This window comes from Pelecanus crispus, chromosome 11 (assembly GCF_030463565.1).
Source record: "Pelecanus crispus isolate bPelCri1 chromosome 11, bPelCri1.pri, whole genome shotgun sequence".
Lineage (NCBI taxonomy): Eukaryota > Metazoa > Chordata > Aves > Pelecaniformes > Pelecanidae > Pelecanus > Pelecanus crispus.
Window position 1 is genome coordinate 17,775,015 of NC_134653.1, and position 12,952 is coordinate 17,787,966.

Sequence of the window (12,952 nt, forward strand, 5' to 3'; positions counted from 1 at the left end):
AACTTATTTATAACAAGTTTTACTCGAGAACAAGGACTAGATGTCAAAAGTACCTAGTCAACAAAAATCCTGTATTTATAGCTAAAATAGCAGGCAGATGTCTTTTACCTATATTCCTGCAGAAGCACTCCTAAGAATCCCAAGTGAAATCTCACACACTGTTGTATGTTCAATGACATTGCCCAAGGTATTTTATGAAATAGCAGAACTTTACGACCTCTTACACTTCAACTGAACTCATGAAAGTCAAAGTAGTCACATTTCAAGTGGGCAGAAGGACATTCTTTGTACTACATTTATACAGAACAGATGACATCTTCCACATGCTTACAAATGAAGCACCATTTTTTGTGTGCAGCTTTACACAATTAATTTTAGAGTGGCACTTGTGATAACAGTGGGATCCTCATCTATAGATACTCCTATAATTTATCATCAGACACTTCAGAGGAATCAAAACATCCTTCTCCCTTGTAAGCCTTGCTCCATGAGGACTTCTGCTCTTCTAGAACTTAAAAGTTTTAACTCATTTCTCATTGTACAGGCAGCAATAGTGCTCTCCTATCCTACTCCTGCAGCTGGACTAAAGGTCTTAGCCACAAGAGTTGTAGCTGTAGCGAGTACTTCCTAGGCTGCATCCTGGATTCAATTAAAAGTTAGACTGATTTAAAGGCAGGGTGGTTTGCATCACGATAATGCAAATACAATGAGAAACTTAGGCAAGAATTTTCTGGTCCCAAAATAATCCCTTTTCCTGAAATTCTGGGATTGTGCCCAGCATTGTAGTCCAATCTCCTCCCTTAAGATATCTCGGTGGTATTCTGTGATTGTCATTTGGGATGACATTTCTGCACAGGAAGGTCTGCACATACGTTTCTGCGCATAACAAGTGGTCAGAGTGAGCAGTCCTCACTTTGAAGAGGATTTGAAGAGGAAAAAGATGATTTTCTTCTTTCTGCTCAAGGGAACTGTACAGAAGCGTGTGCCTCAGGCTGTGGAAACCAAAGTGGCCAAAAAGCGTATTTTATGTATTTACTATAAAGTAAATACATATTATAAATTCAAAACAAAAAAATACCTCCAAGTCAAACCAGATACCTTTTCCTACAAACGTCCCCCCCAAATACACCATTGCCATTACATTTAAAACTGAAAACCTATCACAAAGCTTCTGAGATTTTCATCTACAAAGACTGCTCTTTTTTGATGTATAGTATGAGGCTATTTTCTAGAAGGTACCCTGGGTAAGATCTACTCAGACCTGAGATGGTCCTGTTTTGTACTTTAAGAGATTTACTGAAGTGTTACCTTAGATGCAATGATCATAGGTAAGCCAAATAAAATTATACCTCATTAGTAGAGGAAAGATGACAAATGTGAGCCCATGGTAGCAAGTTCCTGAAAATCAATTGCTTGTAAGTGTGGAGTAAATACAGAGTGATTTGTAGACACTTCCACCAAAAGAAAGGAGCAACACATCTCTCACTTGCATGACAGGGGCTCCAGTAGCAAGGGATACCTGGAGACTTGATTCCTATGTCCCTATTCCTCCACTGCCAGTTTGACGGAGGGCAGGGAAAGGCAGCAATCACTTATCCCATCCAGTGATTCCTGTTTCCCAAACTAACCATAAGAATTTTGTGGGGTCTTGAGATTCATGGTCATCTTGACTCCAACGAATGCAGGAAGTGCTCGCAACCACTGATCATCTACACCTGTAGTAGCTGTGCAGGAACTGCAATATTCCCTGCATGCCCAAACCTCCTGTTAGTGCCCATTAGGATAAAAGACAGTCCTGCATGCTGGCAGTACGGTGTTTATTGAAAATCTGTTATTTATTACACCAGGTGGGACTATGTGAGTTTTGATGGCTGGCTACAGGTGTTCTCCACAATATGACATGTTTCTCAACCTGTTTTTCAAATCAGAATTAAGCACAAAAGAATGATTAATATTAAAAAAATATATACTTTAAGACTTAGAAGTCATCCTGAAACACTTGCTTTTTAAATCTCACTGACTTTAAATGAGGCATACAAGCCAGCTTAGTAAAATTTGGGCTTTAAGTCAACATAGTCTCATGAAAATATTAGAAATGTCACTGGCAAAACCAAATAGTGTTAAGAAAACATTATAAAGCCACTTAAGCTCACTTTGGTAATGGCCCAGGCTCACTACCAGAGAGCATGGCTCTCAATATAGTGCTGCAATGAAGCTAAACCTCTGTACAGCCGTACACGGCTCAGAAAGACAAAACCACTTTGCAAATTCTTGACTATATAGATAGCATATTGAAAACAAGAGTTTGCCTTCTCCTTAAGAAACCCATAAACCACCAATTATAGAACAGGACTGAAATAAAACCCTATGTACCTACATAAAAAAATTTCTAAGATTATAGCAGTATTTTTTTATAAATGTACAAAGTAAGAAAAGGCAAACACAATGTAGCACTGGAAAAACAAGTGGGAACAATAATGAATTTAAAAATACTAAAATGGGGTATTTGGATAAGGTACCTGCAAGGTGAATGAACACAAATTTTCTCCAAACATATCTGCATAGCAGAAACCAGCTCTTCTGCAAAGTGGTGGTTGAATTGTTCAGAGCTGAACAAATTCAAGGATACAATGCCATGGCCACCAAACCCAGACTACCTGCTCACTGCTGCCTTCCTACTCTCCTGCCTGGTGTGATGAAAGAGCTGCCCAAGCACATTAAACTGACAAAAAAACCTTCCCCCCCAACCCAAGAGAGAGTACAGAAACTGTTCTGCAAAAGGGAAAATGCATTTCTGGTGCAAGAGGGAGGACAGAGCAACAGCTAATCCAGTTTAGGATGCACTGGAATGACAGTCCTACCAGTTCAACCATCTCCCAGTACAGGTCTTAACACTTTCTGAATTTCTAGATTTTCTGAAAACTCGAGAACTACAATACCAGTCAAATTGCAACAATCAAATACACCTGCTAAGAAATACTATCCTTAAAAGCATTTCCACTGTTCATAAATTACATCTCTCTACTCCTAAATGCCAGCTTTTGTGTAAATATGCTTGCATACATTTATATGCACATTGAGTTACAAGCTTGCTTCAGTGACTAAAGTACTAATTTAGTATTTTTTACCTTGACCCTGAAAAGTCAAAATAAGAGTGTAAATTGCAATCTCGTTTATTTTGAAACAACAGCAGAATTGCTTCTAAATTGTAATTACAAAAGCATTGTAACTTAGACATACCTAACAGATTTGCAAAACTACAAGTGAGGACACACATTTCCACACACCACCCTTATAATGTGCTCTTGTGTCAGAAGGAAGTGCAGTGAAAACGGGGAATGAGGAGGGCAGAATAAACTTGCTCTCACAAGTACAAAGAAACAGCTTATTATTGGGTCTATCATCTGGGTTAATAACAGGTTACACGTGGTATCTGTATAAATCAGACAACACACCCAGGAGAGCATGAGCTTTACTGAATGCATGTACAACTGCAGTCTTCTGTTACACGTGAATGTGTTAGTAACTCCAGTGTGCCTGGGGGGAACCCCATGTTACACAGGAACCGCACAGTAACCGCTCGCCAACTAGTTACAAATGCCAGGATAAGGCCTGCAAGTGTCCTAGAAGTACAGAACACACATCCTCCGGGTGACTGGGTACAAATCAGGAATGAGGAGTCCTTGTTAAGTACCAGGTATCTGCAGCCAAGCCTCGCCTCCAAAGGCACAGGAGAGGTTGAGCTGCAGGGACACATTCAAGAACTCAGGGACTGGGGATTCTTTGCAGTGGGCTGTGAAGAGGCAGTGTGGGGGATGGCACTGCCAGGCACAGTCCTGCGAAGCCGCCCTTTCTGCAGAGACAAACTAGTGCCCCTTCCCTTCTCGAGCAACAGCTGACTGTTACACAGCCCAGGACTCGGGGGGGGGAAATGCTGAACTCCAGTTATGTGTCAAACAGAGACAACACAAACTATTTGAATATTAAACCCATGCATGAGACTTGAAATAGAGATCGTTAAGAAAACTGTAGAGATGCAATGTGACTTTTGCCTTTTTTTTTTTTTTTTTTTTTTTTTTTTTTTTTTTTTTTTTTTTTTTTTTTTTTGAGGAAAGGACTGTTCTTTGCATTTCTGATAAATTCCTCCAGTTTTAACACCAGAATGGCATATATTTATCTAGGAATTTAAAGGCAGGGATTCTTTTTTTTTTGAAAGACAGATAGAAGTTTTCTGTTTGAATTCCCTCACTCTGATGGCCCTGTGAAGGGAAAATATATCCAGTTGCGTGTGGCACTCCAAGGAACAACAAGAAGGGGCAGGCATGGCATGCAGATTCTGTTTCCTTAAGTGGCCTCTATCAGAGTCACCTTTCTCTCCTCCAGTTTCTGTAGCTAGACCTCTCTTTGTACAAGATCTGCCGGCAAGCCTGCTTGGCTTCACTAACACTGGTCTCCAAATATTACAGACCATCCAAGTGAGTTCCTGGGATGCTGTCAAACAAAATGTTCCCAAGCCAGCCACCATTTCAGTTCTCACTGCTATTTCAAGACTTTCTTACGCTTTATTTACCTGATTGAGATGACAAGGGACAGCACCTCTAGCAGGATGGCGATGACGAACACCACAACTGCTGCAGGCGGTGGAGGGGATGCGACCATCCCATGTTTCAGGAAACACGTGATAGAGAGTATGAGGAAGACTGTGGTGGAGAGGAACACGTCCAGGAGCGAGCTGAAGGTAGCACTGGCAAATGTCTTCACTGGAGCATTCTTTACAACCTGTGTGGAATACAGGGATTGAGGGAAGGAATGCAAATGAATAAATGCTATTTTACTGAATTCAACTGTACCATGAACAGCAGCTCACAAAAACAAATAAAGGAATACAGAACTTTTTGCCACTCCATTAATCAAACCCAAGTACTGTTTTGCAACACGAAACTGAAGAGGCAGTTCAATGGCTATCACAGTTCCCTGAGACTAAGTCTGTGTTGAAAAAAGCAGTGGCAGCAGAGCCTCTGGGTCTGGGGTGATTTTTACAGAACATTATGATACAGAAATAAACCATATGAAAATTGCCTATTCTATGCAAAGAAACATAAAAAACGTAATTACTAGCAGATAAAGCTCTAAGAAGTTTTCTTCAAGGATTTTCATGTAAAATAATAATAGATTTTACAATAAACCTTTTAGCTCCAATGGTTCTTTAAGAAAACCCTCCAAATGCCACTCTACAGAAACAGTTACTTGCCTGCGGCAGAGTTCACATCTCCCTTTCAGACCAGATTAAAAGCAGCAATTGGGACGCTATGTAATCTGAATTGATCAGAGCCCAGGACACCAAGTTCTGTTCTTCTGTAACCCCTTACCACACATTCCCATCCCATCTTGTCCTGGCCCCAGTGCTTGTGCAGCTGTGCTTGTGCTACTTTGGCCAGTCCAGCTGAAAACTAGATCATGAGCTCCACATCCTGGCTTACTCAGATGAGCCCAGTCTTATGAGTGTTTATATCTGCCCAAGGGACCACAGAAAGCAAGTTCCAAAGAAAAACAAAAAGTATGTTATCAATATTGCCATGAAGTAGCCCAGCTTGAGTATTCTGGTTTAATTTGGAAATTTCGTTTGCTCCTCAGACTACTATCTGCACTCAGCAATACTGGGAAATACAAAAACTTGTTCCTCATTTGTACCTCTCTGCAACCTAATAAATTCAGCTAGCATCATTTCAGTGCCAAAACTACCTTTTAATCTGAACTGTAGCAGAATCCTGTCAGTCCACAGAGAAAGTCACATAAATTGAATTAAGGAAAGCAGCACTGTATCCTAAAGTGACAGTGTTAAGGATGCCCTAACAAGTGTTAAGTAGTGCCTTGATTTCCAAACAAGAACAGGCTAAGCAAGCTCTTGGGAAGTGGAGCTGCTTACAGAGAACGATCACAAACCAAGCATGCAGCTGGCACTGTGTAATTAGAGGTGGTGTTGGAAGTTACTTTCAGCAACATTTTACTGCAAGGCAATTAAAGAACCAGCAGTGCTGACAAATCATTTCACTCTCCAAGAGAAGGGTTTTTTTTAATTGTTGTTGTTTTGGCCCAGTACCATGCTATTATTAAGCCTTTAACAGGTTTTTGCCCCAATGCTGCAGAGTTACTATTAAAGAGTGAAGATTCCCATTTCCAGGGAGGTTTATGTAATATTTTTCAAATTAATAGCTTGCCACTAACAAAATGCGCAGACCACATTCCTGCTCCTTCTATGACTTTCCTACATATCCACATTAATAGGTCAATCTGTCACTGCTTCACTATCACTGCTTCACTTCTCTTTCCAATCTTTCCATTGGAAAGAACTTGATTTACTATTTTTGTGTAGGTTTTGCAAATTTTACAGGCTGTAACCCACAGGAAGTTTCTCCCTGTTGTTGCTACATGAGCTTTATTCAGAGAGATATCACTAGAATACAGCGCTGCCAGATGAGTATGGAGCTTCTGAACAAAGTGAACAAGCTGAACTGCAACACAACTATCTTTCCCTTTGTTAAGAAAAAAAATAAGTTAGGTCTCATTTGTAAACATTGGAAAACAATCAAATAGGGACTATTGCTAAGGCCAATGTGACAACGCTGCCCAGAACAGAGCAGCCCATGAACAGAAAGCAAAAAGCAGTAGAAGCAGAAATCCTACCTGCCCTCAGATGTAGGGTATACCAGGAAGAAAAGAAACCAACACCTACATTTATCACGATGCAATTCTGCCAGATGGCTGACCCAAACTAATAGCTCAACGCTATTGGAATGGAAGGGCTCATTCCCCTTTCTGCTGCTGGATGCTTATCTTGCACTGGCTCTGGCACTTGCCAACCTCTCTGTGAGCTGGTGGTTCAATACAGCAGAAAACAGCCCCAAACAGAAAACCAAAAGATGAGTATTTTATGCGAGGTTAGTAAAATAAACTGGCTCACAGCAGGCAAGCCTATAAGCACCAGAGCCATTAGAAGGAGCAGGGAGGAGTAGGAACAAGGAGGGGATGGCACAAGACAGGCAAACTGAAAGGAGACTGTTTTCAGAGGCAGTAATACCAAGAAGTAAATCACATGCGACGTTTCATGACCCTTGTCATCAACTGCAATGAAATGTGCTAAAAACAATGACAGACAGTTGCTTAGACAGATTACAGAAAGTAATTAATGCCAGGAGAAACACACCTCTTGCTGATAGCTCGTCCTGTAGGCCATCTCCAAATCCTGATCCAAGAAGTTCAGGCTCAGCTTGTTAATAGGCGGTTTAAAGAAGTAGTCTTTCATGAGGCTAAAGAGAAAAGATGGTATCAACATCAGTTTACTCAGCTGTAACTCCTTCAGAGCCCCCCGTTCTGTGGTTTCTGTTTTGAAGTTGCTGTTGCTTTTCTTTACTCTCAGTCACCGAGGTACCCCCTTATCTACATTACTCGCTCAGTCAGAAGAAGTACTTTACAAAAAAAATGAGAGCGCAAGCTTTCATATTTTTAGGAAGAGACTAACAAGTCCTTCCAGAAACTTAACAGCTATAACCACAGATGACTACAGATAATTGTAATATAAGCCAGCAAATAGTAAAGGTTAATTGCTGCTACAGAGGCACAACCTTAGGAGATGCATGGCTGCGGGATATTTGTGTCTTAGGTGGAATTCTGTCGTTCAAAGCAAGCCAAGGATGACAAAGGTGACAAATTGTTAGAAAAAAAATGTCCATTTTAGAAAGCATCACTTTCTTATTATTTCAAAGACACTAAAATAACTCAGTAACTCAACTGGGAACATTCCCTTAATGATCCGGGCTGCAAAGAAATGGAACCTGAGAAGACGGATTGCTTAAATTTACTTCTGAAACAAAAGATTTGAAATCACCAGAATCACCAAAAAAGGCACTGACAAATAACAAAACTAGCTCACTAGGACTAACGAACCAGTAGGCAGCATCTACCACAGGGTGTTTATGTGCTCCTTCACCTTATCTTCCAGTGCCAGGTGCAGAGGAGATAAAAAAAACCCAAACCCAAACACAAAAGAGGCCTCAATCATTAAAAAATTGTTTCTATTCCCCACCCTCAGCAAAAATACAACATTTTTTGAGTTTTACATTAGTTGTAAGAGGTTTATGAAAGAGGTTTCTAACATCATCTATGGCACTTGATCTGCAAAGCTTTTCTTTCTCCAGTAGGTGTCAAAGAGCTGAGAGGACTCAAATTACAGAGCACTGAGCGCTTTGTGCCCAGTGGTCACAGAGTAAGGTCACTCCTGCTTATGCCATTTATTGCTGAGATAGCCTGTCACCCTCTCTTTCTCTCCAGTCCTCACCTGAGACTTCAGAACACATACTCTTGCTATGAACCTCTTTTCATTTTCAAGCAAATAGTTACACTTGTTATTTATAGTGAACTGTTTTTAAAATTGCTGTAGAATGTGAAATGGGGCAGCTTCTTTCCAAGTGCCATTCCTACCTCAAAAACTGCAGCACTGAAACAACAATTAGATTGGACTATTTTGCAGTTGATAACTCTCAAGCAAAAACCACAGAGATGCACATGAGATCAAATTCCAAGCAGAAAAAGAACTGAAAGGTCCTACAGAGCTCATCCGTGCCTGAATCCTTTTTGTTTGTCTTTGTTTTGTGTTGGTGGTGGGTTTTTCTGGACTCCTGGCAAAGAGGTTTTTTGGAAGTACAAGCTCCCCAGCACAAGATGGCACGTGGGAAGCAATTTTTCTTGAGATGTGCGACCAACCGAACACATATTCCTAGACTGAAGGTTGAGAAGACAAAAGACTTCAACCATGAACATGGCAGATACTTTATAACCTTTAAATATTTTGGCCTTGGCCAATATATTAAAAACATCAGGATACTCCAAAGGAATGACAGGACACATTCACTTGAGTCCCCCTTCTCTCCCTCATTCTTCCTTGTCTTCCATCCCTCACCTCTCTTAGATGTTTCTAAGAACATCTTACAATATGAATTTTACAAGGTTTTTTTTTTTTTGTTTTGTTTTGGGTTTTTTTTTTTTTAAATATTGTTGAATTCACTTTCTTCCTCCAGGGAAGCTTAACAGAGCATGGTGATGTTGTGCTGGAGCTGTGATGGTCTAAGGATGTAGGAAGAACAATCCAGTTTGCCAGTGCAGCACCAAACAGAAGGTATAATACGATGAAACCAGGGCGAAGACAGCATTTCTGATGTCAGCCAGCCGTACCGTGCCAGTCCAGCTCCATGTCAATAGTCGTCTGTCTCAAAGAGGAAGATCCCAGTTTAGTTGACTAAACACAGTCAAGTACATAATCTGCTTCCCAGAAGGAGCTGTGCCTCCCCAGCACAAGCGATTTCTGTTTTCCCTGAATCAAGCAAGACTGGGAAGTGGGAGATGAAAGCAACAAACAAATTTTAGAAGTATTTAAACAGGAAACTGACCCAAGGGGGGGATGAAGGGCTGTACAGACCCTAGCTTCTGGGGGGAACTTCATATTTCCCTGGGACTCTGCTCTCTAAGTCTAAAGAGATCATTTCTAAGTACTGTCCTGATTAGCACAGGAGTACTTGTTTCTTGCACTTTAAAATGTTTACAACCTCATGAATATGTAATTTTTCTTGGTAACAAAAATCTAAAAAGCAAAAATCCTTTGAGGGTATCCCCAATGAAATTAAGTTTAAACATTTTGTACTCATACACTATAGTTTTCTTTTAAAATACACAGTAACATGCAGATTACAATGAACAAAGCATGGTATTTTTATAGTGGTTGTAGTAAAGCCAGACTCAAAGCTCAAACTATACACTGTTTGCCAAATATATATAATCAAGTTGTATGAATATGCAAACTGATAACCTCTATGAAATGGATTCTTGTATAATGCAATAATACAAACATGCCACACTAACACTGGTTTTATTATTATCATCATTATTTTTAAAGACAGCTGGAACTGTGCTATCAGCTCCAAGGCGTGCAAAGAGACCAATGGCCACTCATGAAACTCTCAGCCACACACCTAAACCCTAGAAAGAGGCTGGGAAATGAAAAATATCACCAGTGTCCAGCATTTTCTCCAGGCTAGCGCTAGGCAGCTCCCTAATGCAGCGTACAGGCTCCTAAATCATCCCTAGGATATGTTTAACTCTTCCCAGCTGTACAGGAAACCTGTGTGATTAATTTATGCACCTTATCACCATATCTGGGTTAGCTACTTTCTGTTAATACAAATTTATATCACAGATCAGAACACCAGTATCATGCACCACAATGGAAATCACTGAGCCCAGTGCTAGGGGAAGCTCACACTTTGCTGCTGCTGGGTTTGCAGTAACATAAAACCAAAGCAGCAAAACTCCAGTATTATTATTGCAAATGGGATTTCACGTAAGGTGACCAAGGGGAAGTTTGGACTTCACCTCCCTCCCTGAGAAAACTCAAATTTCCCATTCAAACATCCTCACAGATAGTAGATTTGTTGAGACCAACAATATATTATGGGGATCAAGAATGTTTTTAAAATGACTTATTACATATGACTTCACATTGAGAAATGTTAAAAAGGATTAATGTACAACAGTAGGCTTAAAACATTTTGCATAGACCTAATTAATCAGAAGATTATTTTTGGAAAGTTATGTTTACATGAACTGAACTCAGCAGAGAAGTTTCCCTGGCAACAAGAAATGGCCCACTTAATATGGTAATGATAATATTTAATTGAGACAAAAAAAAAAGCACTAGGCTTTGACTGATATGAAATCACGGTCCTACTTTTTCCTTTTTCCAAATCAGAAAGAAGTATCCATTTTCTAAGCAGAGGAGGAAAACACCAGGAACACAAGAGCTTAAGCTAGGTATCTTCAGCAAACCAACGGCATAAATTAAGCTACTTCTATAACTTAAAATTTGCAGCATGCTAGTTACATTTTAAACAAAAATCCAATTTGTTCTTGCCGATTTCTGCCAACATTTGGACAATCCTTCTGTCTTCTAATATTTGAAAATACCAGCTAAACACCTATTCTCAGCCACTAATGACAGAACACACATAGAGAGAAAAAAAAAAAAGGAACCTAAATTTTAATTGAAGTTGGCCACAGGAGAAAAGTAATGTGAAAAAATCTAGAGAAGAGACTGGAGAGGGACTGGTGGCTGTCCCTCTCGGTTCTCCCTGCTTTAGTCATGTTTTCAGTTAAGACGACAGTGTCCCTGTTCCAAGCAGCCTGGAGTCTATACGAGCATACAGTTTCAAGGATATTTAGATAAAATACCCCTAATCTAAGTGGAAGCAGTGAAGCAAAAATAAGAATAGCCATAAATAATAACAAATGCAAGTTATCTGTTTAGTTGATCCAGTCAAGTCACTGCCTTAATAAGGGAGATATGGTTGGGTGTTTAAAAAAAAACAAACCCAAAACCACATACCAATGAATTTTAGAGAACATACTTTCTTCTGACCAGTAACGTTTTTTTGTTTGACAGAGAATCCAACTTTAAAAAAATACAGTAGGTACGTAGTAGGCCCATGAATTCACTCCTATTAATTCTGCTTCCAAGCCCAGTACAATTTCTAGGCATTAGTTAGTCACACAATGTTATCAGATGTTGTTCTTTTGCTATACAAAAATGTGAGTTTTGTGATTCAAATTTTATGTTACACTTTTAATTGCAGAGGAGGGCATACACTATGTGCATTAAGAGGACTTCTGAATGTAACGATAAGAGTTCAACTTCATGACAAGTCATTGAAAGAGTATTTTTTCTTTTCAAAAAGTCGACTGAAGAATGACTGTTCACCACGGAAATGATGAAAAACCTGGCTTTACATATTCCTGAGCAGCATGTTTCTGACATCAAGTTCCTACTGTAGTTTAAATAGAATGTAGACTAAGATCAGAAAACATACCATGTTATATGCTAACAATAAATTATTGACATTGGACAAAAAGCACACAAAAAGATACAGGACCCCTGTTACTGCCTTCTCTCCTTTATACAATTTTACATTGTACAGCTCGACTTTCCTTACCTGTCTTCTTTGATCACATCCACAAAGTGAGCATCTGTCTTTTCTCTGATGTTTTTGAACCTCAAAGGAAGGAGAGCTGATTGATCCAGACTCACTCCACCCCATCTTCCTTTCTCTTGCAACATTTCATAAAGCGAGGTTTGACTATTACTGAGCTTTTCTTCCTGTGGAGGACTCAAAAGCCCATTCTGAGTCTTTGGACTGTGTCCTCCTGGAGCCTGAATGACAGAAAGCAAAACATACAAGGGGCATATTAGTGGTTGAGAAAGTAGACAAGAGATTTCACAGAGCACAAGTTAAAAGTAGTTCTTCCCGCAACACACTAAGCTTTTACCAGATCACGTCAAAGACCTAACTCTGCCTGCTTTGGAGTCATTCACATCTTCTGTAAGTGCATGCCTATTTAGGTGACGTCTTTTTGCTTTTTATGTACCAAGTTTCCAAGGAGCAGAAAAAAAAGTACATTTTCACACACATAATGAAGACCAACCACAAGCCCAAATTTCATTCACTCATCTTAAGGTCAAGATTCTTCTAAAAAGCTTTTTTACAAAACACAAATTACTTTCAACCAAAATGATTCTATTTTCATGGAACCTGAAGTTCCTTCTTTTACATTTTCTTTGGCCTAGACCAATTATGCACTGAAGCAGTTAAAAAAAAATTAGACAACCGAATATGGTTAGAATGAAAATGAACTGCAGTTAGTCAGGATCATTTTCAAATGCAAACATATATCAAACTTAGCATATTTGAATGCTCACCTCCCCCCTCCATGTCTTATCATTTATCATGTATCATTTATCCTCATCCTGAAACCCACTCATGACAGAAGTTTCTTCATTTCTGCCTGTACAGCAGTCAGCACAGCAGTGACAAGCTCCTCCAGAAGACTATTCTTGGATGCCACCGCAGTG

General features: G+C 39.7%; 1 protein-coding gene across 2 annotated transcripts in view; it reads right to left on the bottom strand.

Annotated features, from left to right (window-relative positions):
* ADCY9 (adenylate cyclase 9) overlaps positions 1 to 12,952 on the bottom strand; it is a 92,043-nt gene that overhangs the window by 20,411 nt on the left and 58,680 nt on the right. For both annotated transcript variants that reach the window (XR_012831511.1, XM_075719200.1), the window contains exons 4-6: positions 12,036 to 12,253; positions 7,205 to 7,307; positions 4,571 to 4,779 (exon numbers count right to left, since the gene is read on the bottom strand). Coding sequence is in view for 1 of the 2 variants with exons in the window: in XM_075719200.1 (XP_075575315.1) it covers positions 4,571 to 4,779; positions 7,205 to 7,307; positions 12,036 to 12,253 (530 nt within the window). In the remaining variant the exon portion in view is untranslated. The remainder of the gene's footprint in view (positions 1 to 4,570; positions 4,780 to 7,204; positions 7,308 to 12,035; positions 12,254 to 12,952) is intronic.